General features: G+C 39.3%; 1 protein-coding gene across 1 annotated transcript; it reads left to right on the top strand.

Annotated features, from left to right (window-relative positions):
* LOC122734617 (acyl-coenzyme A synthetase ACSM4, mitochondrial-like) lies at nt 1-26959 on the top strand. Its single transcript, XM_043975567.1, has 13 exons — nt 1-201; nt 2311-2521; nt 5041-5248; nt 8489-8632; nt 8744-8900; nt 15427-15506; nt 17340-17463; nt 18193-18273; nt 18976-19077; nt 19200-19327; nt 21421-21520; nt 23893-24012; nt 26873-26959. The coding sequence occupies exons 1-13, from the start codon at nt 1-3 to the stop codon at nt 26957-26959; spliced, it is 1743 nt and encodes a 580-aa protein (XP_043831502.1).
* Nucleotides 26960-27067: the final 108 nt, after the last annotated feature.

The raw sequence follows: 27067 nt of genomic DNA, 5'->3' as shown, positions 1-27067 counted from the left end.
ATGAAGATTTTATTCCGGTTACAAATGTTCAGGTTCATCTGGAGTCCTAAGTTTCCTGGGCGACATTTTCATCAAGGCTACCAGGTTTTGGCTCCTCTGAGTCTTTCTGACTTTGAAGCTATAAACCGCTGTGAACAGGCCTTGCCAGAGAATTTTAACTTTGCTGGGGATGTACTGGATAGATGGGCTCAACTGGAAAAGGTAAGGGGTGTTGTACTTTGTAATAACATAACCCTTTGTCCACTTCAGTGTTGACTCCAATGGAAAGAGCCCAGACTAAGGGTCCAGAGGATCTAGGTTCAAATCCCACCTCCAAAACTTACTCCCTGTTATCCTGGTGGGGAAGTCATTTAACTGCCTTTGGCCTCATTGTCCCCAACTATCAAATGAGGATGTTGGAGTAGATGGCTTCCGAGGTCCCTTCCAGCTGAAGTACTATCATCCTATGAGTCATTCTTTGACAGGGCCACAAGTAGGAATATTTTCGCTTGGGTGTAAAAACATTGGAAAGTAGAGGGGAAAGGGAGGACAGTGGTATGGAGCACAATTTGACCACAGGTGCAATCTATTCCAGGAGATGGGGTGGTGACCAGGGTGATTGTGCCACAGGGTGGCCAAGGACTGCAAAATGAGGTATGACATGGTGATAGCAGTCACCACAAGGAAGAAGCAAAGCTCCTAGTCGTCAATCCCATGGGGCAAAGCCCCGTTGTCCCATACTAGTTATAGCTCTGTTCTTCAATCCCCCCTCTTTCCAAGCCTCTCATACTCCAGTTTTTTCCCCATTTGGAAAGAAATTTGCTTCTCAAATAAAAGTAGCTTCGTTCCACCTACACTCCCCCTAGCCTTGCCTTCTCTTTTCTCACATTATGACTTCATTTGTTTTGGGTATTGTAAAGAATTAATTGTTATTTGAGGTTTTTATGCCTTGGTGTGCACTGGCCTGGGGCTCCACAAAGTGCAGGGTGCTCCACCCACTGGTTGTAGCCGTCACCACTCGCAGACATGGGCCTGGCAAAATTATAATGATTGGAAGCCTACTGAGGGCAGTCATGTGACTGTGAGAGCGGCTACCCCATTGGCTGGGGCTGTGTGGGGTGTTTCTAGGTTTGGGGGGAGGAGAATTGGGCATTTTAGGTGGAAGCTGGAAAGCGACAGGCATTCTGCTTTGTATTTTCAGCTGATTCCTGGGCGGTGGTATTTTTTCAGGTATTATAATTTCCCTTTCCCCATTTTATTTCCTTTCCCTTGATCCTACTGATCCTGTTTGTGTGTGTGTGTGTGTGTGTGTGTGTTTAAAGTTCGTTCTTGTTAAAATAAATCTTGTTCTGTTTTGAGGGAGGCTGCTGGTCTCCTTCCTTGCCCCAATATTGCAGTGAGCCACTTAGCTAGCACTCCCCAATTAAAAATTGGTCCCCACAGTATCAAAGGAGTTATTTATACTAATTATAATTTTTGAAGGCCTCTTGGTTACTGGCTATCCCAAAAGATATTATTGTTAACAATGCTTTAAAATAATAAAAATAAAGCCAATGAACAATTATTACTATTCTTTTATTAATATAATTAGGTCAAGTTCATCTTATTCCTTCCAGTTCTAGAGATGGTTTGGGAAGTCTGTGGTGAAGGGAAGAGGGTGATAGGTAATATATCTGAGCATTGAACCACAATTCAGAAGTGTTCCTTGGTGTCTTAGCGTCTTCATAATTCTCAATAAAGGTAAATATGATTTTTAAAAATTATCTCAGAGGTTGATTGAAGATAAATACAAAGTTGTCAGGTTAAACCAAGCCTCTGCTTTCAAATTATGTGGATTAGCATTGACTTCAGGGAAGAATTGAGTGACGACCTATCAAAGATGTTACAAAAGGTTTTATTGCATTTTGTGTGGGATGTAGGACCAGACAGCCTCTGAGATCCCTTTCATCTCAGAGATTCAAAGGTCCTCTTTGAGATAACAGAGTATTAGATGAGTCATTTCTTGGAATCACAGAGTTCCAGGGACACCTCTGCTGTCTGGGGTTCATTAATTCCCCCTCCCTCCTTCTGTACAGGACTAAGATATCTCAGCATCGGTAGCTGTCCTCTCCATTTAGGGATGTGCTGACAAATGTTTAACAATTAGATCTCCAGAAGGGGGGAAAAAAGCACGTGCAACACATTTGAAATTTAGTCTTCACTATTACCATTTTCTTAAGTCTAGACAATCATCAAAATAACAAGCCAAGCCCTGATTTGCTACATTAAAGGTCCTATGACAGAGCCCAAGCCCATAGCCTTCACATTCCTTTCTTTTGTTTCATTGACCAGAAAGGAGAGCGCCCCCCCAACCCAGCACTGTGGTGGATTAATGGCAAAGGAGCTGAGGTTAAATGGAACTTTGGGGAGCTGGGCCTCTTATCCCGCAAAGTGGCCAATGCCCTTTCCAAGTCATGTGGTCTCCAGAGAGGAGAGAGAGTCGCTGTGATTCTGCCCAGAGTTCCAGAGTGGTGGCTGGTCAATGTGGCTTGTATGAGAACAGGTCAGTGATGTTACCATTCCTAAGTCAAGGGGCCAACTTAGAGAGATAGAAGTCAATGAAAGGTGATATTTCAAATTGCCAAATAGCTTATTATTTTTTTAAACAGCCTTCAGTCAGTGAAATAAAAAGGCATCAATGAATTAGGTAATGATATTCATGTTATATAACTCTAAATTAATCCATGGATGCCCCTTTATAAAACCTATGCTATAATAAACTTGCTGTGTATTACATAGTCAAATAATTTATTTGCTAAAGGGGGGTGGTGCAGGTATGGTATGATGGAAAGAGTGAAGGACAGAGTCCAAAGACATGGATTTAAGTCCCAGTTCTGTTATCTATTAGGTGTGTGACCCTGGGTGAGTCACTCAACCTCTATGAACTTTAGTTTCTCTTTCAATAAAATGTGGAAATAGCACTTGCACTGCTCATCTCACAAGACTGTTGTGATAAATGTGTTTGGTAAACATTAAAATGTCATGTAAATATTGGTTATTATTAGTAAATAGAATTTCAAGCTAAAATGTTAAAAATCTGATAATATTTTCAATTGAAGGTTTTAGAGTTGGAAGTCTAGGTGGTACAGTGGATAGAGTGCCAGGCCTGAAGTCAGGAAGACCTGAATTCAAATTTCATCTCAGACACTTACTAGCTATGTGACCTTAGGCAAGTCACTTAACCCTGATTGCCTCAGTTTCCTCATCTGTAAGATGAGCTGGAAAAGGAAATGGCAAACTACTCCAGAATCCTTGCCAAGAAAAACCCAAATGGGGTCATGAAGACTCAGACAGAACTGAAATACTGAACAAGAGTTGGAAGGAACCAGGATGAGCCCAGGGTTTGGATCCTAGCTTGATTACTTACTACCTTGGGCAAATGACTTAGACTCTCATCTGTAAAGTGAGGGAGTTGGACTAAATGACCTTAAAGCTGTCTTCTAGCTCTAAATATATGATCTTCTAGTCTAACCCTCATATTTTACAATGAGGAAAGTGAAGTTTAAGTGACTTGTCCAATGTCACAGAGGTCCTCAATCAATCATTAAGCATTTATTAAGCACCTACTATGCGCTAGGTTTTGTACTAAGCACTGGGGATACAAAAAGAGTCAAAAGCCTGTCCTCAAAGAGTTTCCAATCCAATGGGGGAGACAACATGGAAACAAATATCTACAAACAATCTATATACAAGAAAAATAGGTCTTCAGATTTCAAACTTTACACTCTTACCACTCCACCACACTGGCTTCAGTTATGGTTGCACTACCCTATTCACACATTAGCCAATGTCAGTGAAAACCAGCATATGTAGTGGGATGCATGCTGTCTCCAGTATCACTGGCCTTCAGTTCTCATCTTGGCTCTTGCAGTTACTACCTCTGTGACATTGGACGTCTTTAACCTCTTTGGGCCTCATTTCCTACATCTGCAAAATGAAGGGGCTCATCCCTCCTAGCTCTAAATCTATGATTCTATAATCCTATGGTCCCAAATAACAACCGTTTCTATAACAATAATTATAATAAATTGTAATTATTGTCATCTCTTTGGCTAGTAAAGCTAATTCCCTAGGTTAAATACAAATTAGTTTGAACAATAAATAATTTTACATTTTTCTAGATATGCCTATCATCTGAGGTATTTTTAATATATTTTGGGGTTATTTTTGTTTTTACATTGTCTATATTTCCCCCCTACTACTCCCTCCCCCACTTCCAAAAGAGCCTTCCCATATAACAAAGAATTTTTTAAAGAAATAAAAAAGAGAAATTTCAGGAAAATCAATCAACACATCAAGAAAATCTGAGATATGCAATGTTCCACACCTGTAGACCCCAACTTCTACAAAAGAAGGGAGATATATCTTCTCTGAGGTGTTTTCTTACTCTATCTTCATGTTCATCAAGAATAAATTGATTCTGGGGGCAGCTAGGTGGCGCAGTGGATAAAGCACTGGCCCTGGATTCGGGAGGACCTGAGTTCAAATTTGGCCTCAGACACTTGACACTTACTAGCTGTGTGACCCTGGGCAAGTCACTTAACCCCAATTGCCCTGCCCCCCCCCAAAGAATAAATTGATTCTACAATAACTATTTGGTATTATAATTAGTTTTAAATGAGGTCCAAGAGAAAAATAGGAATCTTCTGAGCAATTAAACTCAAATTCTGCAATCCAGTTGATTTCAAGGATCCTAACTACTTGTGTTTTGCCACTCAGTTTCTGTTACTTGGTCCGCTTTAGGGGCTACTTCCCTACCCTAAAGCTCAACAATTGACTTCTTCTAACATTTTCCATCTGGTCTCATAATCTGGCTCCCAACTTAAGGGTCACAAAATCTGTTCTATTTTGGGCCGGAGAGTGGGAATATAGGGTACTGCTTCTCCCCATCCAGGAAAAAAAATTTACAGACTACCCTTTCTAGAACTGCCCTCTGAAATAGTCCAAATCAGCCAAATGCTTAGGAGAAAGTTAAGATGATTCCAAGTATGTGCTTGCATGTGAATTTTCTGGTTTTTCTAGGACTTGTCTTCATGCCTGGGACAATCCAGCTGACAGCCAAAGACATTCTCTACAGGCTAAAGGCATCCAAGGCCAAGTGCATCGTGGCTAGTGATGAGGTAGCCCCAGCTGTCGATTCTATTGTATCCAACTGTCCTGCTTTGAAAACCAAGATCCTAGTGTCAGAAAATAGCCGCAGTGGATGGCTAAACTTCAATGAATTATTTAGGTGAGGTGCTTTCAAGCTTTGGCCTATAACAAACCTATCTGAGCAAGGAATGAATTTAAAGGATTTCCTCTTGTGTAAACTGATTTGTAGACTTTCTAAGTTGCTTTGGGATCCTTAGCAGAGCCATAAAATAGAATCCGTTGAAGCACAGAGAAATGAGGAAGCTCAAGAAATCGAACAAACTAGGTGAATGTAGAAATTGTCCATGATGGATAGCTTTGTTTGTTTTCTTAACACGGTGACTTCCACACAGTAGGCATTTAATTTTATTGAATTGAAAAGGAATGAAGTGGCATACAGAAGAACTGCAGCTAGGATCAGGTCTGTGTGCCTTTTCTTGGAGGGACTCTTTCAAGTATTTGGGGTTTTTTTGTTGTTTTTTTTTTTAGTGAGGCTATTGGGGTTAAGTGACTTGCCCAGGGTCACACAGCTAGTAAGTGTTAAGTGTCTGAGGCCAGATTTGAACTCAGGTACTCCTGACTCCAGGGCCGGTGTTCTATCCACTGCACCACCTAGCTGCCCCTGACTCTTTCAAGTATTTGAAGGAAGACCAATTAGACTTGTTCTGTTCGGCTTCATGGGACAGGACCAGAACCAATGAGGAGAACTTAGAAAAAGGCAAATTCAGGTTTAATTTACATTAAGGGAAATGTCCTATTAGACCTATTTGCATATCGAATAGACTACTTTGGGAGAGAATGGCTTTCCCTTAATTGTACATTTTCAAGTAAAGAACATCTGACCAATTGAATGTTTTGTGCTGAGGTTTCTTCATGGTATATGGATTGGACTAGTTAACTGTTCCTTCAACTCTGAAATTCCATAATTCTTTGAACTCTTGGGTTGGTGATTCCATCCCTTCCCTTCTAATCCAATCTAATGCACAAAGTATTTTTAAGGACTTATAACTGATCAATCAATCAATAAACAGATGTTTATCAAAATCTTACTGAGCACCAGACACTGTTCCAGAAGCTAGAGATATAAAGATGAAATGAAAAAGCCTCTGACCCTAAAGAATTTATATTGAAAGAAATTATATGTATGTATGTATGCATGCATGTATATACCTATGTGTTATACATATGCGTGAATGTGTGCATATAGGTGTGATGACATTATAGTTACATAATTGCATTATAATTATACATATGCATATATAAATACAAGGTAATTGAGGGTGGGGGAAGTCACTAGCAGCAGAGAAAATCATGAAAGACTTCATGTAGAAGGTAGAGCCTGAGCTAAGTTTTGAAAGAAAGATTATAGTCTACTATTTATATGTATATACCTGATAATTTGAGGAGGAAATTAGTACAAATTCATTGACATCAGAAAAGATTCTTGTATGAAGTGCCACGGGAGCAGAACCTTAAGAAGGCACAGAATTTAAGAAAAACTCCAATGACCAAGTCCATAAGGAAAAGAAAGTAGGATGAAAAGTTGTATTTCAAAGTAAAATTATAAGGTATACTTATAATTATTTGTATTTAAAGTGCTTTTACGCAGATAGGAGAAATTATGCAGCAGCTTGGTATTGCAGTGGAGAGATTGCCAGGTGTGGAGGCAGGAAGCCCTGGGTTCAAAACCAACCTCCAACTTACTAGCCGTGTGACCCTGGGCAAGTCACTTAACCTCTGTTTGCCTCAGTTTCCTCATCTGTAAGATGGGGATAATAATTTCTAGGGAGGCACTGTAGCATCATAAGTAGACTTTCATAGTCTGGCAGCTACTGCTCTTGTTTATGCATTCTTTGTTCCAGTCCAAACTGACACGCCTGCAGTTCCCCAAATTAGGAATTCTGTGCTTGGCACAGGTTGGTCTCCATTCCTGGAGTGCACTCTTTCACCTCTGCTTCTTAGAACCCCTAGCTTCTGACCAGATTCAGTTCTGGTACTACCCCCTTCAGGAGAGTTTTCTCAATCTCCCTAATTATTAGAGATCTCTCCTTCAAATTATCTTTCATTTAATTATTTTTAATATATTGTATCCCCCAGTAGAATGTTAAGTCCATGGGGGCAAGGATATTTTTTTTTTTGTTTGTCTCTTGTCCTCAAAAGGCTATCACAACAACACTACACCACGAAGCAGAAAACCTAGGTTTGTGTGCTATTTCAATCAATCAATAGCTATTAAGTGCCTACTATGTGCCAGGGACTATGTTAAACATTGGGGATACAAAAAGAAGCAAAAGATAGCCCTTGCCCTCAAGAAGCTTACAATCTAATGCTCTACTTCACTTCTGTGACCTTGGACAAGTCACTCAAGCCAGAGTTGTCTTGTCTGCAAAAAGAGAAAGTCTTATACAAATTTCATTTGTTTAAAAGAAAAATTTCTAGATAAAGCACTGGCCCTGGATTCAGGAGGACCTGAGTTCAAATCTGGCCTCAGATACTTGACACTTACTAGCTACGTGACCCTGGGCAAGTCACTTAACCTTCACTGCCCCACAAAAAAAAAAGTACACACATTGAAAAGAAAGCAGAAGAAGACATTGAACAAGGTTATTATTTTGTTGCAATTTTTACCTTTGGCACTATTTATCAAATGGAAGAAGTTTGGGGCTCTTTTGGGGTTGTTTTATTTGGTTATTGTGTGTTGTGATTGTTATTAAGTTTATAATAAAAAGCTTATAAATTATAAAAATATAAAATTATTTAGAAGTTTATAATAAAAATTACTTTTGAGGAGAAAAAGAAAAGATCTCCCTTTGTTTAACCTCTGAAGCCTTCCACCACCTGGTCCCAAGACCAGTTAGTACGTTTCTGAGGCAAGATTCAACTTCAGGTCTTCTCCTGAGTCCCAATCTAGCATTCCATTCACCAAACCACCCACCTAAATTGACATGCATTTCACACTATCAATGGTAATGTTAATATGATTGTTATTTCCTGAGCAAGATATGGGAGGGAGGTGCATGAGCAGCAGCAGCAGCAGGAGCCTGGTCCTGACTGAGGGTCAAAGTCAGGAGGTAGTAGATGACTGTTTACATAGGGATGAAGCATCACTGAGTTACTGACCCACCAATAATCAGCCAGGTCAGCTCTGCCTCAGGGCCCCCCACAATGGTAAGTATATGTCAAATTGTGAAAATCAAATAGCATCCTATATGGGGAAGTGCATCATAAACTGTACATACCGTACAAGCTATCCCAACTTATCACTCAATGTCAAAGCCAGAGTGTCAAGCATTAAACTGATCCTTCAACTTAAGCCATTGTCCTTGCCTACATTTTACAGGTCAGCCTCTGAAGAACATAACTGTGTGAAGACGGCAAGCCAGGAACCAATGGCTATCTATTTTACCAGCGGGACAACAGGCTCCCCCAAGATGGCCCAGCACTCCCAGAGCAGCCTCGGTATTGGGTACACTCTTTGTGGAAGGTAGAGTTTAGAACTATGTCATGGGTGTCTACATGGATTTAGATAAACAATGTGTTAACAGGGATGTTTTTTATGTTTGTTTTGTTTGTTTTCTTCTCTGGTCTTGTTCAGGTACTGGCTGGACTTGAAACCTTCAGATATCATGTGGAACATGTCTGACACCGGCTGGGTGAAGGCTGCCATTGGCAGTGTCTTTTCAACCTGGCTTCAAGGAGCTTGCGTCTTTGTGCACCGCATGGCCCAGTTTGACGCGGATATTTTCTTAGATGTATGTTACAGCTTCCCCACCAGCCTCCTGGCCCAAACACTTTGAGCTCTCTCCCATGTCACCCACATAACCACAAATGGTCAGCAAACAGACTTTCTTAGGTTTATGAAATTGACTCTTGTTTATAGTGTGAAGTCTCTAGGGATTTCACTGTTGAATGCATTTATTTAATATCCTAATGTGGGAACACCCACAGCTCTCTCAAGCATAAAATCTGGCCTCATTTAATTGCTTAAGATTTATTAGTATCACTTTAATCTATGGTAGCTTAAGGGCCTGGTTCTAAGTAATCAACTAAGAAGTCTTAAAGGTTAAACAAGTATTTTGATTATGCTTCAAAGACAATGGGTGGCAGAGTAGAAACCTAGATCCAGCAAGATCCTACATGCTTTGCCAGAATGTAGCCACCTCTCCACCCACTCTCTGTCCTTCTCACTGAGTTAATCCATGAATCTGATACCACTTTGCAAACACCAGGCTTATTCCTTCTTCTCAGCCAAGTAGGGCTAGACTGAGGTATCAGATGGCTGAGATTCTACTAATCTTTAGAAAAACGTGAGGAAGGGCAGTTATTTTCTCTTGTGGAACATTTATAAAGTAGAATCCACCACATGTCATTAAATGCATGAGAACTCAATTTGATGCAGGGGTAGCTTTGCTCTGTAATTGGTGTGGTGTGGTTTGGGAATCTCAATAGAAACCTAAATTCTGGAAAATCTGGGACCTTGCTTCTAAACCTACCTTATTATGTGGCCTGGGTGCACGACTCAGGGCTTCAAATTGTATTTGCTGTGGTTTATCAGTAACAGAAGATGAACTGATGGAAAGGCTTCTGGCACTGGTGTCAGATGACTGATTCAAATCCTAGTCCTGTTACTTAGTCCCTATATGACCTTGGTAAGTCAGTCAATTAATATTTCTTAAATGTCTATTATTTGTTGGAGAGCAGCTAGGTAGCACAGAGGATAGAGTGCTGGACCTAAAGTCCAGGAGGACTCATCTTCCTGAGTTCAAATCTGGCCTCAGACATTTACTAGCTGTGTGACCCTGGACAAGCCACTAAACCCTGTTTATCTCAGTTTCCTTATCTATAAAATGGGCTAGAGAAGGAAATGGCAAGCCCCTCCAGTATCTTTGCCAAGAAAACCCCAAATGGAGCCACAAAGAGTCAGATACAACTGAAACAACACAACAAAAATCACGAAGTGAAGTAAAGAAGAAACTGAGTACAACTGGAAAATGTCAGGAATAATTTTTTTTAATTAAGCAATTTTAAAATACTTATGGAAAATTACTTTTATTTGGCCTAACAGCTCAAGTTAAAGCAAAGATCTGAATTTAATAGTTTATGGACATTGGTCCTAGAGAAGCTGGTACAAACAAGATCTTTATCTTTATGTGCACAGCAAGCAGACAAATACATGCCAACTGAGATTCTTCCCCCCAAATGCAAGAAATTCACCCAGTCAGAGAAAGTAAAAGATGTGTTGGAAGAAAGATACAAAGTTGGGGCTCAGGTAGCAAAGTTATATTCTCTAAAAATGGGCTTGGTGGAGAATAGGTCATTGTTGCCAGATGTGAGAGGGGATATTCCTAATCAGATCCAGATGTGGTGAAGTTCTCAGGGTCACTTGGAGAAGACTCAAGCTTGGATAAGATTCAGCTAGGGAGAGTTTCTTTATTGGGACCAAAAACTGGGAAAGGGTCTGAGTTTTATCCAATCAGAAGTTTTAAGCATTAACAGCTTAAAACAGGGTTAATACAGGTTAGAACAGTGAAAAAGTACAACCTTGTCTGTTTTTGCCATCTGTTTTATAGGCCTTGGGACCACTTAGCCTAAGTGATTCCATACTGGAGTTCTATCATTATAAGTATATCAAACAATATAAAGATTACAATCACAAAAATATAAATAAAACAAAAAAACATTATTTCACTGGAGGGAAAATAGAAGGAAAAAAATTCAATTTTGTCTATTTTCAATTTTCTATTCAAATTCCTTTTTTTTGGGGGGGGGTGAGGTAATTGGGGTTAAGTGACTTGCACAGGGTCACACAGCTAGTGTTAAGTATCTGAGGCCGGATTTGAACTCAGGTCCTCCTGATTCCAGGGCCAGTGTTCTATTCACTGTGCCACCTAGCTGCCCCTTCTATTTTCTTTTCTTTTTTTCTTTTTTTTCTTTTTTTTAGTGAGGCAATTGGGGTTAAATGACTTGCCCAGGGTCACACAGTTAGTGTTAAGTGTCTGAGGCCGGATTTGAACTCAGGTCCTCCTGATTCCAGGGCCAGTGTTCTATTCGCTGTGCCACCTAGCTGCCCCTTCTATTTTCTTTTCTTTTTTTTCTTTTTTTTTAGTGAGGCAGTTGGGGTTAAGTGACTTGCCCAGGGTCACACAGCTAGTAAGTGTTAAGTGTCTGAGGCTGGATTTGAACTCAGGTACTCCTGACTCCAGGGCCGGTGCTCTATCCACTGCGCCACCTAGGTGCCCCTTCTATTTTCAATAGAAGAAAAAATGTGTAAGAAATTAAACAACTGTCAAAAGATTTGGAATCTAAGCAGATAAAAATAACAGACCCAGAAGGTAGACCAAAAATAGAAAATTCAAGAATGTTTAGGCTTCCCAAATTGTGAAGAAAAGAACCTCACTATGTATCAATATTTCAAGAAGTCATATGGGAAATTTTGCCAGAAATATCGAAAATGAAGAACAGACTCCAAGCTAAAAGATTTCAGAGAATATCAACAATAATGAACCTCCAATTCCACTCATCCAAATATATTGTCAAACTTCTGGACACAAGAACAAAGAAATTATTTTCCAAGTAATCAAAGAGGAAGGTGTCACGTTTCAAACATAAATATATACAGAGGAAAGGTGAAGGAAGGAGAGGAATAGGTCGATTTAGGATGCCCCAGATTTTTAAAAAAATGACAAAGAATGAATAAAGCAGAGGATGGAGTTGAGGGAGGTGGGTAATTCCAAACAGGGAAAAGGTCAGGGAAATCAAATTTCCAAAAAATGTATAGAATGAATAATATATGATACAGTGGCTATGTTTAGTACATATGAGTAAGTTCAAGTTGAGATAGGATTATTACGTTGTTGTTGTTTGTCCTTCGATCTCAAAGAGGACCGTGACATCAGAGTGATGTCATGAATTTCATTGAATTGATTTAAGTGAAGTAGGGTTGTGCGAAATCACAACCTCACTCTCTCTTCCAGAGCCATCTGAGTCCAATGGCAAGGTATATATCAGGATGACTGGAGATGGCTCCAGATGTTTAAGGCAATTGGGGTTATGTGACTTGGTGAGGGTCACACGGCTACTAAGTGTCTGAGGTGAAGTTTGAACTCAGGTCCTTCCAACTTTAGGACCAGTATTCTATCCACTACGTCACCTATATTGCCAATGGATAAGGAAGACAGTATTCCTTTTTTTAAATGAGGAATTTAATGAAGTACAACAGAGGACATAAATGTAATAAATAAAACCATGAATATAGATTGAATTCCCTTATTTTAAAAAAGATGAGAGGGGCAGCTAGGTGGCACAGTAGATAAAGCGCCGGCCCTGGATTCAGGAGGACCTGAGTTCAAATTCGACCTCAGACACTTGACACTTACTAGCTGTATGACCCTGGGCAAGTCACTTAATCCTCAGTGCCCTGCCAAAAAAAGAAAACAAACAAACAAAAAAAGATGAGATAAAAATTTTTTTTGCTTTTCAACAGATAGATTTCCAAAAGGGAAAAATAAATGGATTTGATTATATATGTACATATATGTATATCCATGTATAGCACCACATCTATATATGTGGGGGACAGAGAGCTTTTGCAAAACAAAAAGCAAATGCATCCAGAATAATAATAAAAAAAGAAATAGATTGGGGAGAGGGGAAATTTTCCTATAAAAATTACTAAAAAAAAAAGTCTGATATCCAAAATCCATAAGAAATTGAAACAAATTTTAAGAGTAACATAACCCCGTAAACAAGTAGTAAAAGGATGTGAACAAGTACTTTGAAAGAAGTAACACAAATGAACAAACTAATAAAAAGATCTAAATTAAAACAATTCTGATACCAACTTACACCCATTAAAATGGCAAAATCAAATAAAATTTTAATGTTGGCAGAGTGTAGTAGGCTAGGAGTTGAGTTCAACTATTCAGTTAGAAATTCAGAAAAAAGGAAGCAAGAGAGTTACAGCTAAATCAAATTGATAAGTAAATTTCTCTAGGGAGGTGACCTAAAATAGAGGTGTGGGCCCTTAGGTAAGTGATTATTCATTAGTTAGGGGACTCTCAAGGAGTATAAAAGGACTACCCTACTACAGGTTTTCAGACTTAACAGAACACCCCCAGATCCCTTTAGGCTCCCTCTACTAAGGGTAACCAACCACTTCTTCAAAGGGGGAATAGAAACACCAAGGGAATCTTCACTCACCATTCAGCCTTCCCTGCAATTTAAAAATAAAATCCTTTGTATCTTAGTAAAGCTACTGCTTATATATACATACCCATTCTGAGTGCTCAATTGTATCAGAATTGATTCTTACCTGAACCATAGAACTATGAAAAAACAGGGACATTATTTCATTTCTGGAACAAGCATGAATTGGTGCAATTTGGAGGGAAAACAATGTGGCATTATGCAATACCCTTTGACCCAGTGATCCCACTAAGGACAAAATGATCTCCCTGTACAAAGAAATTCCTAGCAGCATTGTTTGTAATAATGTAAAACCAGAATCTAACCTGATTTTCAATGATGGGGAAATGGCTTGAACAAAGTGTGAAATATGAATGCAATAGATGATTGCTGTGCCATCAGAAATGACAAACATGAATGCAACAAAGTCTTAAATAAAGTGATTCAAGATGAAGAAAGCAAGACCAAAATGGCAGTATTTGAATATTATGACAACCATGTACATTTCAGTTGGATATGATATGATTATGATAATAATATAATAACATATCATAATATAACAACAGCAACAGAATCTAGAAAAATACACAGTGGGTGTTACTGCTATTTTTTTTATTTTTATTTTTTTGTGTGTTAAGTGGCTTGGGGGTTAAGTGACTTGCCCAGGATCACACAGCTAGTAAGTGTCAAGTGTCTGAGGCCGGATTTGAACTCAGGTACTCCTTAATCCAGGGCCAGTGCTTTATCCACTGCACCACCTAGCTTCCCCGGAAAAATACACAGTAGGAAAAAGATACAGAAATAAATAAGGTCATCTAGTTACTGTCTTATTAAAGTTAACATGTGAGTTTACAATAATACTGTATGCTTTCCTGTGCAGCTGTTATCTTTGTGCACTTGAATATTATGTTTATGGTTCTTAAGCTTATGATAAAAAATTTAACTACATTTTTAAAAGATTCAGGACAACTTAAATGTTTGTTTTTAAGTGAGCTAGAAATTTCTGGATTTCTCTCTGAGTCATAGCTTAACTCGTCTCCTAGCCTACCATGATCTGCCAACATTAAATTTTTAATTAATTTTGCCAATTTAATAGGTATATCAGAATTGGTATCAGAATTATTTTAATTACAGTGATATTAACTGATTATAGATTTAGCTCCAGTAGAAGCAGGCCAGAGAAACTTGAAGGCTGCATTATTCTTACAATTTATAAATTCATTTAAAAGAATCATATTTTCCTAGAGAAAGAGGGCAGTTCCTACTGTATCAGTTCACATATACAAATGTTGTTCTGTATATTTTCATAGAAATTATACTTTATGTAAATATGTAGAAGAGGGACTAATGAGGTCTTGCTGAGGAAGCTAGATTTCAAGCAAAATATCCTGGGTGATTAGTTATTTCTGCAGTGAAATATAAATAGTTGGAACTTTATATGTGAGATATCTATAATATAAAATATATTTTGTTTGCAACATTGGATGATACTAAAGTATATAATCAATGTACTGTCAATGAATAAGCTTCCTTGGTCTTGTGATGTTCAATGGATAGATCTTTTTAAAGGAATTAGAAAAGATGAGGAGGTAGTACTTTTCACTGGAAAGAACAATGAATTTAAAGTTGTCAGAGGACTTGGGTTTGAATGATTTAAGGAAGGAATAAAGCACCTACTATGTGTCAGTAACTGTGCAAAGTACTTTATGAACATCTCATCTGCTCCTTACAACAATCCTGGGAGGTAGGTGCTGTTATTAGCATTTTGCAGATAAGGAAACTGAGGCAAACAGAAATATAGTGACTTGCCCAGGGTCACACAGCTAATGTCTTGAGGCAGGATTTGAACTCCGGTCTTCCTTACCACAGGCCCAGTATGCTATCCACTATATCACCTAGTTACCTCTAGCTCGATAAGTCACTTTCCTCCTCTGGGCCTAGGTTTCTTTATCTATCAGATGAAGGAGGAGTTTGGACTAGGATCACCTTTGAGGTATCTTCTATTTCTAAATCTATGATTGTATTTAGAAGTATAAAACATCTCACTGATTTCTTGACCTTTAACTTCTGATGTCTCTTTTATAATTTCTTTAGACTCTCAGCAACTACCCCATAACTACTCTCTGCAGTGCCCCAACTGTATACCGGATGCTTGTACAGAAAGACCTTAAGAGGTATCTCAGAAAAAAAAAATCATCTTTATATTTTCTATGAACATTCCCTGAGGGATAGAGAACTTATAACTTCTAGTTTGGCAAAATCACTTATCTTGAACCTGTATAGTTATACTATTTTCTAAACCGATGCTCTAAAACAATCTCTAGGATAGATACCCCTGGCCACCCCCCAGACATTTTTATCTCATGTAGGAAATTTGTATTTTTCTTTTTTAAAAATTAAAAAAAAATGTTTTAATGATGCTTTTTTTTTTTTTGGTGGGGCAATGGGGGTTAAGTGACTTGCCCAGGGTCACACAGCTAGTAAGTATCAAGTGTCTGAGGCCGGATTTGAAATCAGGAACTCCTGAATCCAGGGCCAGTGCTTTATCCACTGCGCCACCTAGCTGCCCCAATGATGCTTTTTTTTACATCAATGTCACTTCCTAATATTGTCCTACCCCTGGGGGCAGCTAGGTGGCACAGTGGATAAAGCACTGGTCCTGGATTCAGGAGTTCCTGATTTCAAATCCGGCCTCAGACACTTGATACTTACTAGCTGTGTGACCCTGGGCAAGTCACTTAACCCTCATAGCCCTGCCTCCCCCCCAAAAAAAATCCCCAAGTATTATCCTACCCCAGCCACAGAATCCCACTCCCCTGCATAAGAAAGACAGTTAAACAAAAGAAAGCAACGCACTGACCATGTCTGATAGGGTATACCAAATTTCACACCCATAGGCCACCACCTCTAATGAGAAGAAGGAGGCATGGTTCAACTTTGGGCCTCTGGAGTTGATTGGTGATTACATTAATCTGAATTCTGATGTCTCTTGGTGCTGTTTTGCTTTCCCTTTGAGAGGCATCATAGCATAGTGGATAGAGAGCTAGCCAGGAAGACCTGGCACATATTGGCTTTGTGAAGTTAGGCAAGTAACTTAACCTCTGTGCCCAAGGTAATACTCTAAGACCATAAGATGCAAAGAAAGTGTTAACCTGCATTGGTGGAGGGAGTATCCTTGTCTGGGAGTTCTCTATACCAGTGAAATCTCAGGGCTAGTCTTTATCCCCATCCTTCCCTTTGCATTACTAAGGTCATTATTGACATTCTCCTGGTTTTGTTTTTTTGTCCTACATCAGTTCATATAAGTCTTAATGGGTTTCTCTGAACTCTTCACATTCACACTTTCTCACCGTGTGATAACAATTCATTAAATTTGTTTACCATGATTTGTTCAGCCATTCTTTAGTCATTAGGCCCCCACTTTAACAAGATTGTTGATATCACAACAGACACTGCTATTAGTATTTTGATATATGTTCCCTCTTTATTTGTCCCCCTTGATGTTGTATCGCATGTATAAATTTTTAGCCATTTATCTCATATAATTTCAAATTGTTTTATTAAATTTTCCTGACTTTTCTCTCCTCCCTCTCCCTTTTGCTCTCCCCCCTTTCTTTCTCTTTCTCCTTTTCAGCCCCTCCCCTTCCTTCTCCTTCTCTTACTCTCCCTCAGTCTCTTCTTTTTCTTCCTTTTTCTCCCTCCCTCTTCATCCTTCTCTCTTCCCCCCTCTCTCCCCCTCTCTCTCCCTTTTTCTCTCCCCTTCTCTCTCTTCTTCAGCCCCTCTCCTTCCCTTCCTCCCACTTCTCTTACTCTCCCTCCATCTTTTCTCCCTTCTTTTTCTCTCCCTTTTTCTCCCTCCCTTCCTCCCTCTCTTCATCATTCTCTCTTTCCCTTCCTCTCTCTGCTTCCCCCCATCTCTGTCTCTCTCACTGCTCTTCTTAACTGAAATAGTCAACAAATTAAAATCACTTTCCAGATGAACCCACACAATTTCTCTGCTTTTTAAGCTATAACTTCAAAACCTTGAGGCACTGCTTGACTGGAGGGGAGCCGCTCAACCCAGAAGTGATGGAGCAATGGAAGAGTCAGACAGGACTGGAGCTGTATGAGGGCTATGGACAGACCGAAGTGGTACGTGCAAATGTGCAAATGACTTGAGGTCACTTTTAAGAGCTTCTCTGTATGCAGGGGGAGAAAATGTTGCTCTATTGTTTTCACATGGTATGGAAAGTAAGGGGCACTCTTCCTTCTCCCCTTCTTTAATTCTCTGGAAAATCAGGCAATGTGTTGTAGAGGAGAGACAGAGACAGACAGAGACAGAGAGATAGAGACAGAGACAGAGAGACAGACACAGAGAGAGAGACAGAGACAGAGAGAGCCGCAAGCACTATCCTTGAAGACCTGGGTTCTAGGTTCTAGTCCCACCTCTCACTCTGGGCAAATCATCTAATCATAATGTGGGGCCTCATAAAATGAACTGGGAGAGATCACTGGGAAAGTCTGTCAAGACAGAATCTGAAGTTTCCTTATCTGTTTCACTATATAAGAGGATACAGAAAGTGGGCCTTATCCTGGGGGTAGGGATATCCTGGGTCTACAATTTCATTACCATAGGGAACTCCCAGTTCAGGAAACTAACACCCTTTCTGCAACCTACAGTCTTAGTTGCCTGGAGTACTAAAGGAATAGGTGACTTGCCCAGGGTCACACAGCTAGTATGTGTTAGAGGTGGGATTTTAATTCAGGTCTTCCTGACTTTGAGGTCAACCAACTCTACTATGCATCTCTTCCCTTGGAGAGGGCTGGAAGAAGAGAACACATACCTTAGCATGCCACTAAAAAAGCATTTCCTCTTGACAGGGAATAATCTGTGCCAATCAGAAAGGAAATGAAATTAAACCTGGATCAATGGGAAAAGGAGTGGCACCTTATGATGTCCAGGTAGGTCAAGGAAATATAATTGGTTTGACAAAGAGAAAATTTCCTTCCATTTAGATTCCTTCCATTTTTAACACCTCTTAATTCTAATGCCTCAGTGGATTTGGGATCTCTTCTAGATTGCCACCCATCTGTGTGATTTTTGTACATTTCCCTCCAGAAATCCTCCCCATTGGGGATGCTTGGGCAATACTCAGACTGTAGATCCTTTGATTTTGCATGACAAGCCCACATCCTTTTCTTATCCTACATTTCCTGAATAATATCCCTCAAACAGCATCTTACACATTAGTTTGAACTAGAAATGCTTTGTAGTCAACTAATGTTGAGCAAGCTTCTTTCTATTTCTCTCTCTTGCTGTTGGGTCATCCACATCTTTGATTCTTCAGAAATTGTGATGTTCCAGGACTTGAAACGATGTAATATCTCTAGGAGAATAAAGGTATTAAAATGATGGCCTTTTGGGGGCAGGTAGGTGGCACAGTAGATAAAGCACCAGCCTTGGATTCAGGAGGACCTGAGTTCAAATCCGGCCTCAGACACTTGACACTTACTAGCTGTGTGACCTTGGGCAAGTCACTTAACCCCAATTGCCTCACCCCCCCCCCAAATGATGGCCTTTTGTATCAAGGGAGATTTTTATCTTCATTCTGATGAGAATCCAATCTGAACAGCCAAGCAAAAAATGTTTTTTTTTTATTCTAGATCATAGATGAAAACTGTAATATTCTGCCACCTGGTCAAGAAGGGGAAATTGCCCTTAGATTGAAGTCTACAAGACCTTTTTGTTTCTTCTCAGAATATGTGGTATGGAAATTTGGAATCCGATATGCTGCTTTTTAAAAGATTTCTAAAAGTGCTTCAAAATTTGGAATTTATTCCTATTCAGATCAAATTAATCTTAGAATTGTTCCCTTCTCTCCTCCTAGGACAATCCATCGAAAACAGCAGCCACCATCAGGGGAAATTTTTATGTCACTGGAGACCGAGGGATAATGGATAGTGATGGCTATTTCTGGTTTGTTGGGAGAGCTGATGATGTCATTATATCATCTGGGTTAGCACCTTTCCTATACTTTGATTCAAAAGATATCCATTAAGTTGCTAATATAAATAAAGCATTGGCCCTAAAGATAAGAACAAGGACTGGATCTGGGATTTCATTACTGCAGGGAATTTCTGGAAGAGAAAACTCCCTCTAGGAATGCAGGTCTACACTTTTTCTGAAACTATACTCTTAGAGAATTTCCTGAGCAGTGAGCACTTAGGTGACTTGTTCAGAGTCACACAAAGCCAGGATATGTAAGCAGCAGGACAAAGGAGGAAAAAAAAAAGAAACAAAAATGGTCCTAGCTCTCAAGGAATTTACATTCTACTAGATACATAAATACAAGCTTATTTTGAGGAGAAAGCACCAACACAGGGAAGAATAGGAGGTGGCATATGAGCTAGGGATGCTAAGAGATGAAAGGAGAAGGAACACATTCCAGGCATGGGGGATGGCTCGTACAAAGATACAAGAGTGGAAGATGGAATACCAACTTTGGAGAATAGTTAAGTAGATCACTTTGGCCAGAACATAAGGGTGTATGAAGGGGCACAATGCTGTCAAGCTGGAAAAGTAGATGTGTCAAATTGTGAAGAGTTTTAAATGCCGAGCAGAATAGTTTATATTTTATATTCAAGGCAACAGGAAGCCACTCAAGAATATTAAGCAAGGCATATGTATAACCCATATCTGATTGCTTACCTCCTCAAGGAGGGGGGAGGGAGGAAAGGAGGGATAAAATTTAGAACTCAAAACTATAAATAAAAATGTTTATTTTTTTTTTTAAAAAGAATATTAAGCAAGGGAGTGACATGATCAGACTCATGCTTTAGGAAGATTATTTTGGCAACTGTTTGAAGAAGGTATTGGAGGGGAGAGAGATTAGGAGGAGGAAGGCTAATTTCAAAATAGTCCAAGTGAGAAATGATGACCTAGGATGGTACTGTTATGAGTCACAAGAAAGGGAAGGAAGGGCAGGAGAGATCTAGCCATGGCAGAATTCACAAAACTTGATAACTGATTGGATGTTGGTGGGAGACAGGAATGGCTATGAGAGTGTGAGGCCAGATGACTAGAAAGATGAAAGATACATTTTGGACGTATTGATTTTGAAATGCCTTAGGGACAGCTGGGAGAATATATTCAAAAGGCATTAGCTAATGACATGGGCCTGGAGTTCAAGAGATACAAAAAGCCAGAAAGGTAGATTTGGAAGTGCATGGAGAGAGAATTTGGACATTAGATGTACATTATGGAATCCATGGAAACCGATGAGATCATCAAGAGAAGGATGGCAGTGCTTCTTAGCATTTTCTATGTCGTGGATGCTTCTGGTTGTCTGGTGATGCCTATAACCCCTTCTCAGAATGTTTTTAAATGAATAAAATATAATGTATGATTACAAAGGCAGCCAGGTGGCAAAGTGGAGAGAGCACTGAACTTGCAATCAGGAAGACTCATCTTTCTGAGTTCAAATCTGGCCTCAGACACTTCCTAATTGTGAACCTGGGCAAGTCATTTAACCCACTTTGCCTCAGTTTCCTCATCTGTAAAATAAGCTGGAGAAGGAAATGGCAAACCACTCTAGTATCTCTGCCAAGGAAATCCCGAAGGTGTCATGAAGAGTCAAATCTGACTGAAACGACTTAAGAACAACAACAATATTACAAAGGAAACACCATATATTGCAATATAATTATCAAGTTTACAGATCCTCTGCTAAGAACCCTTGGTGCAAAGAAAAATCAAGAGCCCAGGATAGAAGCTTGGGAGACCCACACATCAGGGAATAGGACACAGATGTTGATCTAGCTCCATAAACTAAGAAGGAGCAGTCAAAATAGCTAGAAGGAAAAAAAAATAGAAAATAAACAGTTTGCAAAATAAAAATGAAGTTCCCAAAAATTAATTTAGAGATTATGGATGGCAGTTAGGATTTGGATTTAGTCAGAGGCATTGGAATCCACTCCTGACTCTGCTATGTACTGTCTATATAGCTTTAAGTGAGTCACTTAACCTCTCTAGGCCTCAGTTTCTTCATCTGTAAAATGGGATTACATGATGTTATGTCTAAAGGCTCATTGTTTTGTTTTGTTTTGTAGGTACCGAATTGGACCGTTTGAGGTTGAAAGCGCCCTAATTGAGCATCCAGCTGTTGTAGAATCTGCTGTTGTCAGCAGTCCAGATCCTATCAGAGGAGAGGTAAAATGGATATAATTCAAATAGCAACTTCATGAAAAATGCCTCATCACAATTACCTTTTAAAAGATGGAATTGAGGGAGCAATCTCTTCTTGTCAAGAAGCAATGTGTGTGAATGAATATTAGATACTAATTTACAAACAGGGTACCCTCCAGTTTTGTAAGCTGGTGGTTTAGAACTCAGAATAAAAATAGTATTGTGAATTGTGATTTACCAATTATAGCTACCTAAAAATGCTAGATATATATATAGATAAAGCTGTCAATGGATCAATACTAGTTGTGAGACTTTGGATGAGTAACTTTACTTTTCATAGCTCATATCTATATAACATTTTAAATAACATAAAAGCTCTTTCCAGATAAGAATGCATATCATTAATGTGTATATCCAGAATAGAATAATACATATATATTAATGTATACATAGCAGCTAGGTAGGGCAGTGGATAATAGAGTGCCTGGTCTGGGTCAGGAAGATGAGTCTTCCTGAATTCAAATGTGGCCTTAGACACTTACTTGCTATGTGACCCTGGGTAAGTCACTTAACCCTGTTTGCTTCAGTTTCTTTATCTATAAAATGAACTGAAAAAGGACATGGCAAACCATCCCAGTATCTTATATGCCAAGAAGACCCCAAATGGGGTCATGAAGAGTTGGAAATAACTGAAAATGACTGAACACTAAATTTATATATAGATATATACACACACACACACATTAATAATACATATTAACAAGAATGGAACAGAATCCGGTGTGGTGTAAATAAGAGTTTAATATTCACTAGAAATTATTTTTGGTTTATTCTGCACATTTTGTCTATTATGTACATTTATGTTTGTTCTCAAGTATATTGTTATATTGCACGTTTATTATGTGAGTATACATGTTATATGTATATGCGTATATACATATAAACACATCCACAATAAAAGGTGGTGAGGTCCCCAAGCAATCCCACAAAAGCCTATCTACTCTATAACATAACTAAACTACTATTCTAGCTTTAGTTCTTCAGATCGAATCAGTCGTGGTAGAGAAAGATAGAGGTACAATAATAAGAATTTCTCCTTGCGTGGTCCATGGCTGGCCATAGAGGAAGTAGTAAGATGGGTAAAATCGTCTTTGGCCAAATGTCCTGGTGCTCTCCTTTAGCCTTCAGGGATCCACATACTGACCTAAATTCCCCTATTTCTGCATGCCTGTTTTGAGCAACTGTTCCAAAGTGTCAACTGTCCCCAAAATTACCTGCTTCCTAGACTCTACTAAAATTCCTAAATAGTTTAGTTAATATGAACTGTTAGGTAGTAAAAAAAAAAAAATCTGATTAATTAGTTTATAGCAATAGAGAGTCCTTAACCTTCCTATAGGGATGTACATTTTTTTTTAAAGGATGATTATTGATTCAAATCAATGTCTAATTGGTGGGTGCTGGAACAGATAGAATAGTGAGTGGCCTTGGAGTCAGGAGATTTCAGTCTGAACCATAGATCAATATTAGTTGTATGTTACTTTGAACAAGTAACTTTATTTTTTGTAGTTCGTATCTATTTTATTGTTGTTTCACTCATGCCCAACAGACAGTAATGTGGTTTGTTGTTATTCAGTCGTTTCAGTCGTGTCTGACTCTCTGTGACCCCATTTGGGGTTTTCTTGGCAGAGATACCGGAGTGGTTTGCCATTTCCTTCTCCAGTTCATTTTACCGATGAGGAAACTGAGGCAGACAGGATTAAATCACTTACCCAGGGTCACACAGCCAAGAAGTATCTGAGGCCACATTTGAACTCAGGTCTTCCTGACTCCAGGCCCAGCACTCTTATTCACTGTGCCACCTAGCTTCCTCAACTACAGAATAAAGAGAATATATACAAAGTAGTTACAGTTCAAGGTAGTTTAGAAGGGAAGGCACTAGCAGTTGGAGATGGGTGGGGTGATTGGGAAACACTTCATGCTCAAGCTGCTTCTTGAAGGGAGAGGTAAATCCTAGAGGCAGAGGTAACAAGGGAGTTGTTACCTACACTGCCTACCTCCACAGGGCTGTTTGTAAGCTGAAAGTACAAGATATACGGAGACTTAGTACTGGGGAGAGGAGCCCAGTGTACAAAGAGGCCAGCGCTGCCTGGGAATCTAGTCCTGAAGTTTGCTTCCCAATTGCTCTGGGGTCTGATTTCAGAAACCAGATTCTTGCAAAGTTTCTATCACGAAGCTCCTAGTGGCAGTAGCTGAAGAAGTCAAAGATGCTTGGCTGGGTCCTTAACCTTAAAATTCTCCTTTCTAAATGAAAAAAGTCCTTTTTCTAGAGAGGGGCTAGCCTTTGATGTAGTTTGAAAACCACTGTAAGAGAGAGACGTGGATTTTTCTGCCTGCAGGTGGTGAAAGCTTTTGTTGTCCTATCCGCACCCTTTAAATCAGCCAATACAGAGACACTGGCTCTTGAGCTTCAGGATCACGTGAAAAAAGTAACTGCACCCTACAAATACCCCAGAAAGGCAAGTACCTAAAAATAAAAGGACTAACTACTGTGTTAAAGTTTGTTTTTACTTTGAAAAAAGAAATTCGATACAGTTCTTTGTAAATGGCAAGTTAATGTTGATGTTTGTCATTTTCATAATTTTTTTTTAAAGGAAAAGAGCACCTTCACCTAATTAGGTGCTGCTCTAGTTGTTCTACCTTGCTGATCTTTTAAAAAATTTTATTTCTGAATAAATCCCTCCTAACCCTTCTCTATTTAAGAAGCAGCTAGGTATAGCATTGAATAGAATACAGGGCCTGAAGTCTGGGACATCTGAGTTCAGGAGCAGTCTCAGATATTTCCTAGCTGTGTGATCCTGGGCCTAGGCAAATTACTTGACATCTCTCTGTCTGTCAACTGTAAGATGGGGATAATAACAGCTCCCAGTATGGTTGGTTTTGGAAGCACCTGGCCTATAGTAGGCGCTATATAAATGCTTATTCCCCTTCTCCTAATAAAGAGAGCCAATCTTGGTAACAAAGAATGAAAGAGAAAAAGAAGTAATTTGGGGCAGCTAGGTGGCACAGTGGATAGAGCACTGGCCCTGGAGTCAGAGGACCTGAGTTCAAATGTGGCCTCAGATACTTGACACTTACTAGCTGTGTGATCCTGGGCAAGTCACTTAAGCCCAATTGCCTCACCAAAAAAAAAAGAAAAAGAATTCAGTAAAACTAACCAACATCTACCAAGTCTGACAGAATATGTCATATTCCACATTCATAGTCCCCTACCTCTGCGAAGAAGGGAGGAAGGTGTATTTTCTTAGCTCTTCTCTAGGGCCAAGATGGGTCATTAAAACTGAATAACGGGGCAGCTAGGTGGCGCAGTGGATAAAGCACTGGCTCTGGATGCAGGAGTACCTGAGTTCAAATCCGGCCTCAGACACTTGACACTTACTAGCTGTGTGACCCTGGGCAAGTCACTTAACCCCCATTGCCCTGCAACCCCCCCCCCCAAAAAAAAACCCACAACTGAATAGCATTCAGGTTTTGTTCTTGTTCTTTTTCATTATTATTGTCATGGTATATATTTAATAAGGTGATGCCCTAGACCAATAAAACACAGCAGACTGATTGATATTCTTTAAAAGGGTGACGATGAGACTTTAAAGAGGTCTTAGTTGACAAAGTCACTAGCTCACACATATCCTGGCATTACTTCTTGTTGTTTGTCCTTTGTTTTTGAAGAGGACCATAACATCAAGGCAATATCATGACATGCAAATGAACTGGATTTAAGTGAGGGAGGGCTGTTCAAAGTCACCAGCCTCACTCTCTCCTCCAAACCCATCCTGGGTCCAGTGGCAAGATATACATCAGGATGACTGGAGATGGCCCCAGAAGTTTAAGGCAATTGGGATTAAATGATTTGCCCAGGGTCACACAGCTAGTAAGTGAGGTGAAATTTGAACTCGGGTTCTCCCAACTTCAGGGCTAGTGCCACTTAGCTGCCCCTCCTGGCCTTACTTAAATTATTAGGAGAGACACCTCTTGAAGAAATATATCTGAAAAGGCAGCTAGGTGGTATGGTGGCTAGAGTACTGGACCTGTAGCCTGGAAGATCTGAGTTCAAATTTAGCCTCGGGTCCTTATTAACTGTGTGACCCTCAGCAAGTCACTTAACTTTTTGCCTCAGTTTCAGTATCTATAAAACAGGAATAGTATATAAGAGCAACTATCTCCTAGGGCTGTTGTAAGTGTAAAATGAGATTTTTGCAAAGTACTTTGCAAATAGCACTTAAGGTGCTATATAAATGGTATCTATTCTTATTATTGCTAGTTATTATGCTTATCATGCCTCATATATTATTTCTAATAGGAGATTCCTCATTATATTGTGTATGCAGTATTATAAGTACAAGTCCCTTTTGAAATACGTCTTGCAGAAACTACCTTGCATTCTAAGTGTTTATTTGTTGACTGGTAAAATGTAAGTTTGCTATAGTTCTCAAGTATATAATAGTGAATCATTTTGCAATTTTTTTCAAATACAGACTCTTCCATTTTCACAAATGACAAAACTGAAGCACAGAAAACAAAGGCTGGAATCTTTTGTGAAGACTCTTATGAAATAGAAAGCTACCTTCAAAGAATGCCTTAAGAAGCATAGTTCTGCTTAGAAACATTAAATGACCTCTTGTGGGTTCCTATATCCTATGATTAATATTCACTATCTCCCACTAACACAAGTTCTTGGCTGAATAGACTGATACAATTGGTCAATTCAATCTATCCAGCAGTTTGGCCTTTTTTTCTTCCAAATACAACTGACCAATTAAACACTACTCTGGTGTCATATGGATATTGCTTATAAAGATATCCCTCCACGTCTAGGAAAAAGCAGAACTCTAAATTCACTAGCAGAACGGAGTTCCTAGTCTCCAAGAAATGCAGGGTGCTTAACTGTTCCTTCTCTCTGAATGGCTTTCCCATCTTACCACCCAATACTCAATATATTCTACTGCCCACTAATTTTGCTTCATGCTACCAGGCACCAGTGGGAAGCAAGAAGTCACTTCTCTCTTGGACTGTTTCCTCTATTGTTAAATGAGGGAGTTGGCCAACCTAGATCCAAGGTTCTTCATCTTTTTTGTGTCTTAGAACCCTTGGGACGTCTGCTGAAGCCTATCATGGGCCTCTTCTCAGTACAATGTTTTTAAATATATAAAATATACTGAATTACAATGGAAACACTTAGTGTTGATGGTCTCTCAAAGTCTTAAAACCTAAGAATCTAATATAGAAACTAGTATATTTTGGAACAATAGACATCATGAATCAAGCAGAGTCGAGGAAAAGATGTTATTAATGGTTTTGTGGTATGCTTCTCTCTACTAGGTGGAATTTGTTCAAGAACTACCAAAGACCATCACTGGGAAAATAAAACGAAATGTACTAAGGGACCAAGAGTGGGGACGAGCTTAGCCTGACCAGAACTCCAAGATGCTCCGGGTGTACTTACATAGCATTCTTTGATCTGCTTTAACCTTTGCTTCTTGCTAATCTTAATCATGTTCTAGTTACTATCAAATC

The sequence above is a fragment of the Dromiciops gliroides genome, chromosome 1 (assembly GCF_019393635.1).
Source record: "Dromiciops gliroides isolate mDroGli1 chromosome 1, mDroGli1.pri, whole genome shotgun sequence".
Lineage (NCBI taxonomy): Eukaryota > Metazoa > Chordata > Mammalia > Microbiotheria > Microbiotheriidae > Dromiciops > Dromiciops gliroides.
The sequence above is the reverse complement of the archived record's forward strand: the minus strand, read 5'-3'. Positions and strand labels throughout refer to the sequence as shown.

Excerpts from the sequence above, each read along its gene's own strand:
- LOC122734617 (XM_043975567.1), top strand. The coding sequence starts at position 1 with ATGAAGATTTTATTCCGGTTACAAATGTTCAGGTTCATCTGGAGTCCT. Across the intron at positions 8,901-15,426 it reads ACGCGGATATTTTCTTAGAT|ACTCTCAGCAACTACCCCAT; the intron begins GTATGTTACAGC and ends TAATTTCTTTAG. Across the intron at positions 24,013-26,872 it reads CCTACAAATACCCCAGAAAG|GTGGAATTTGTTCAAGAACT; the intron begins GCAAGTACCTAA and ends TCTCTCTACTAG.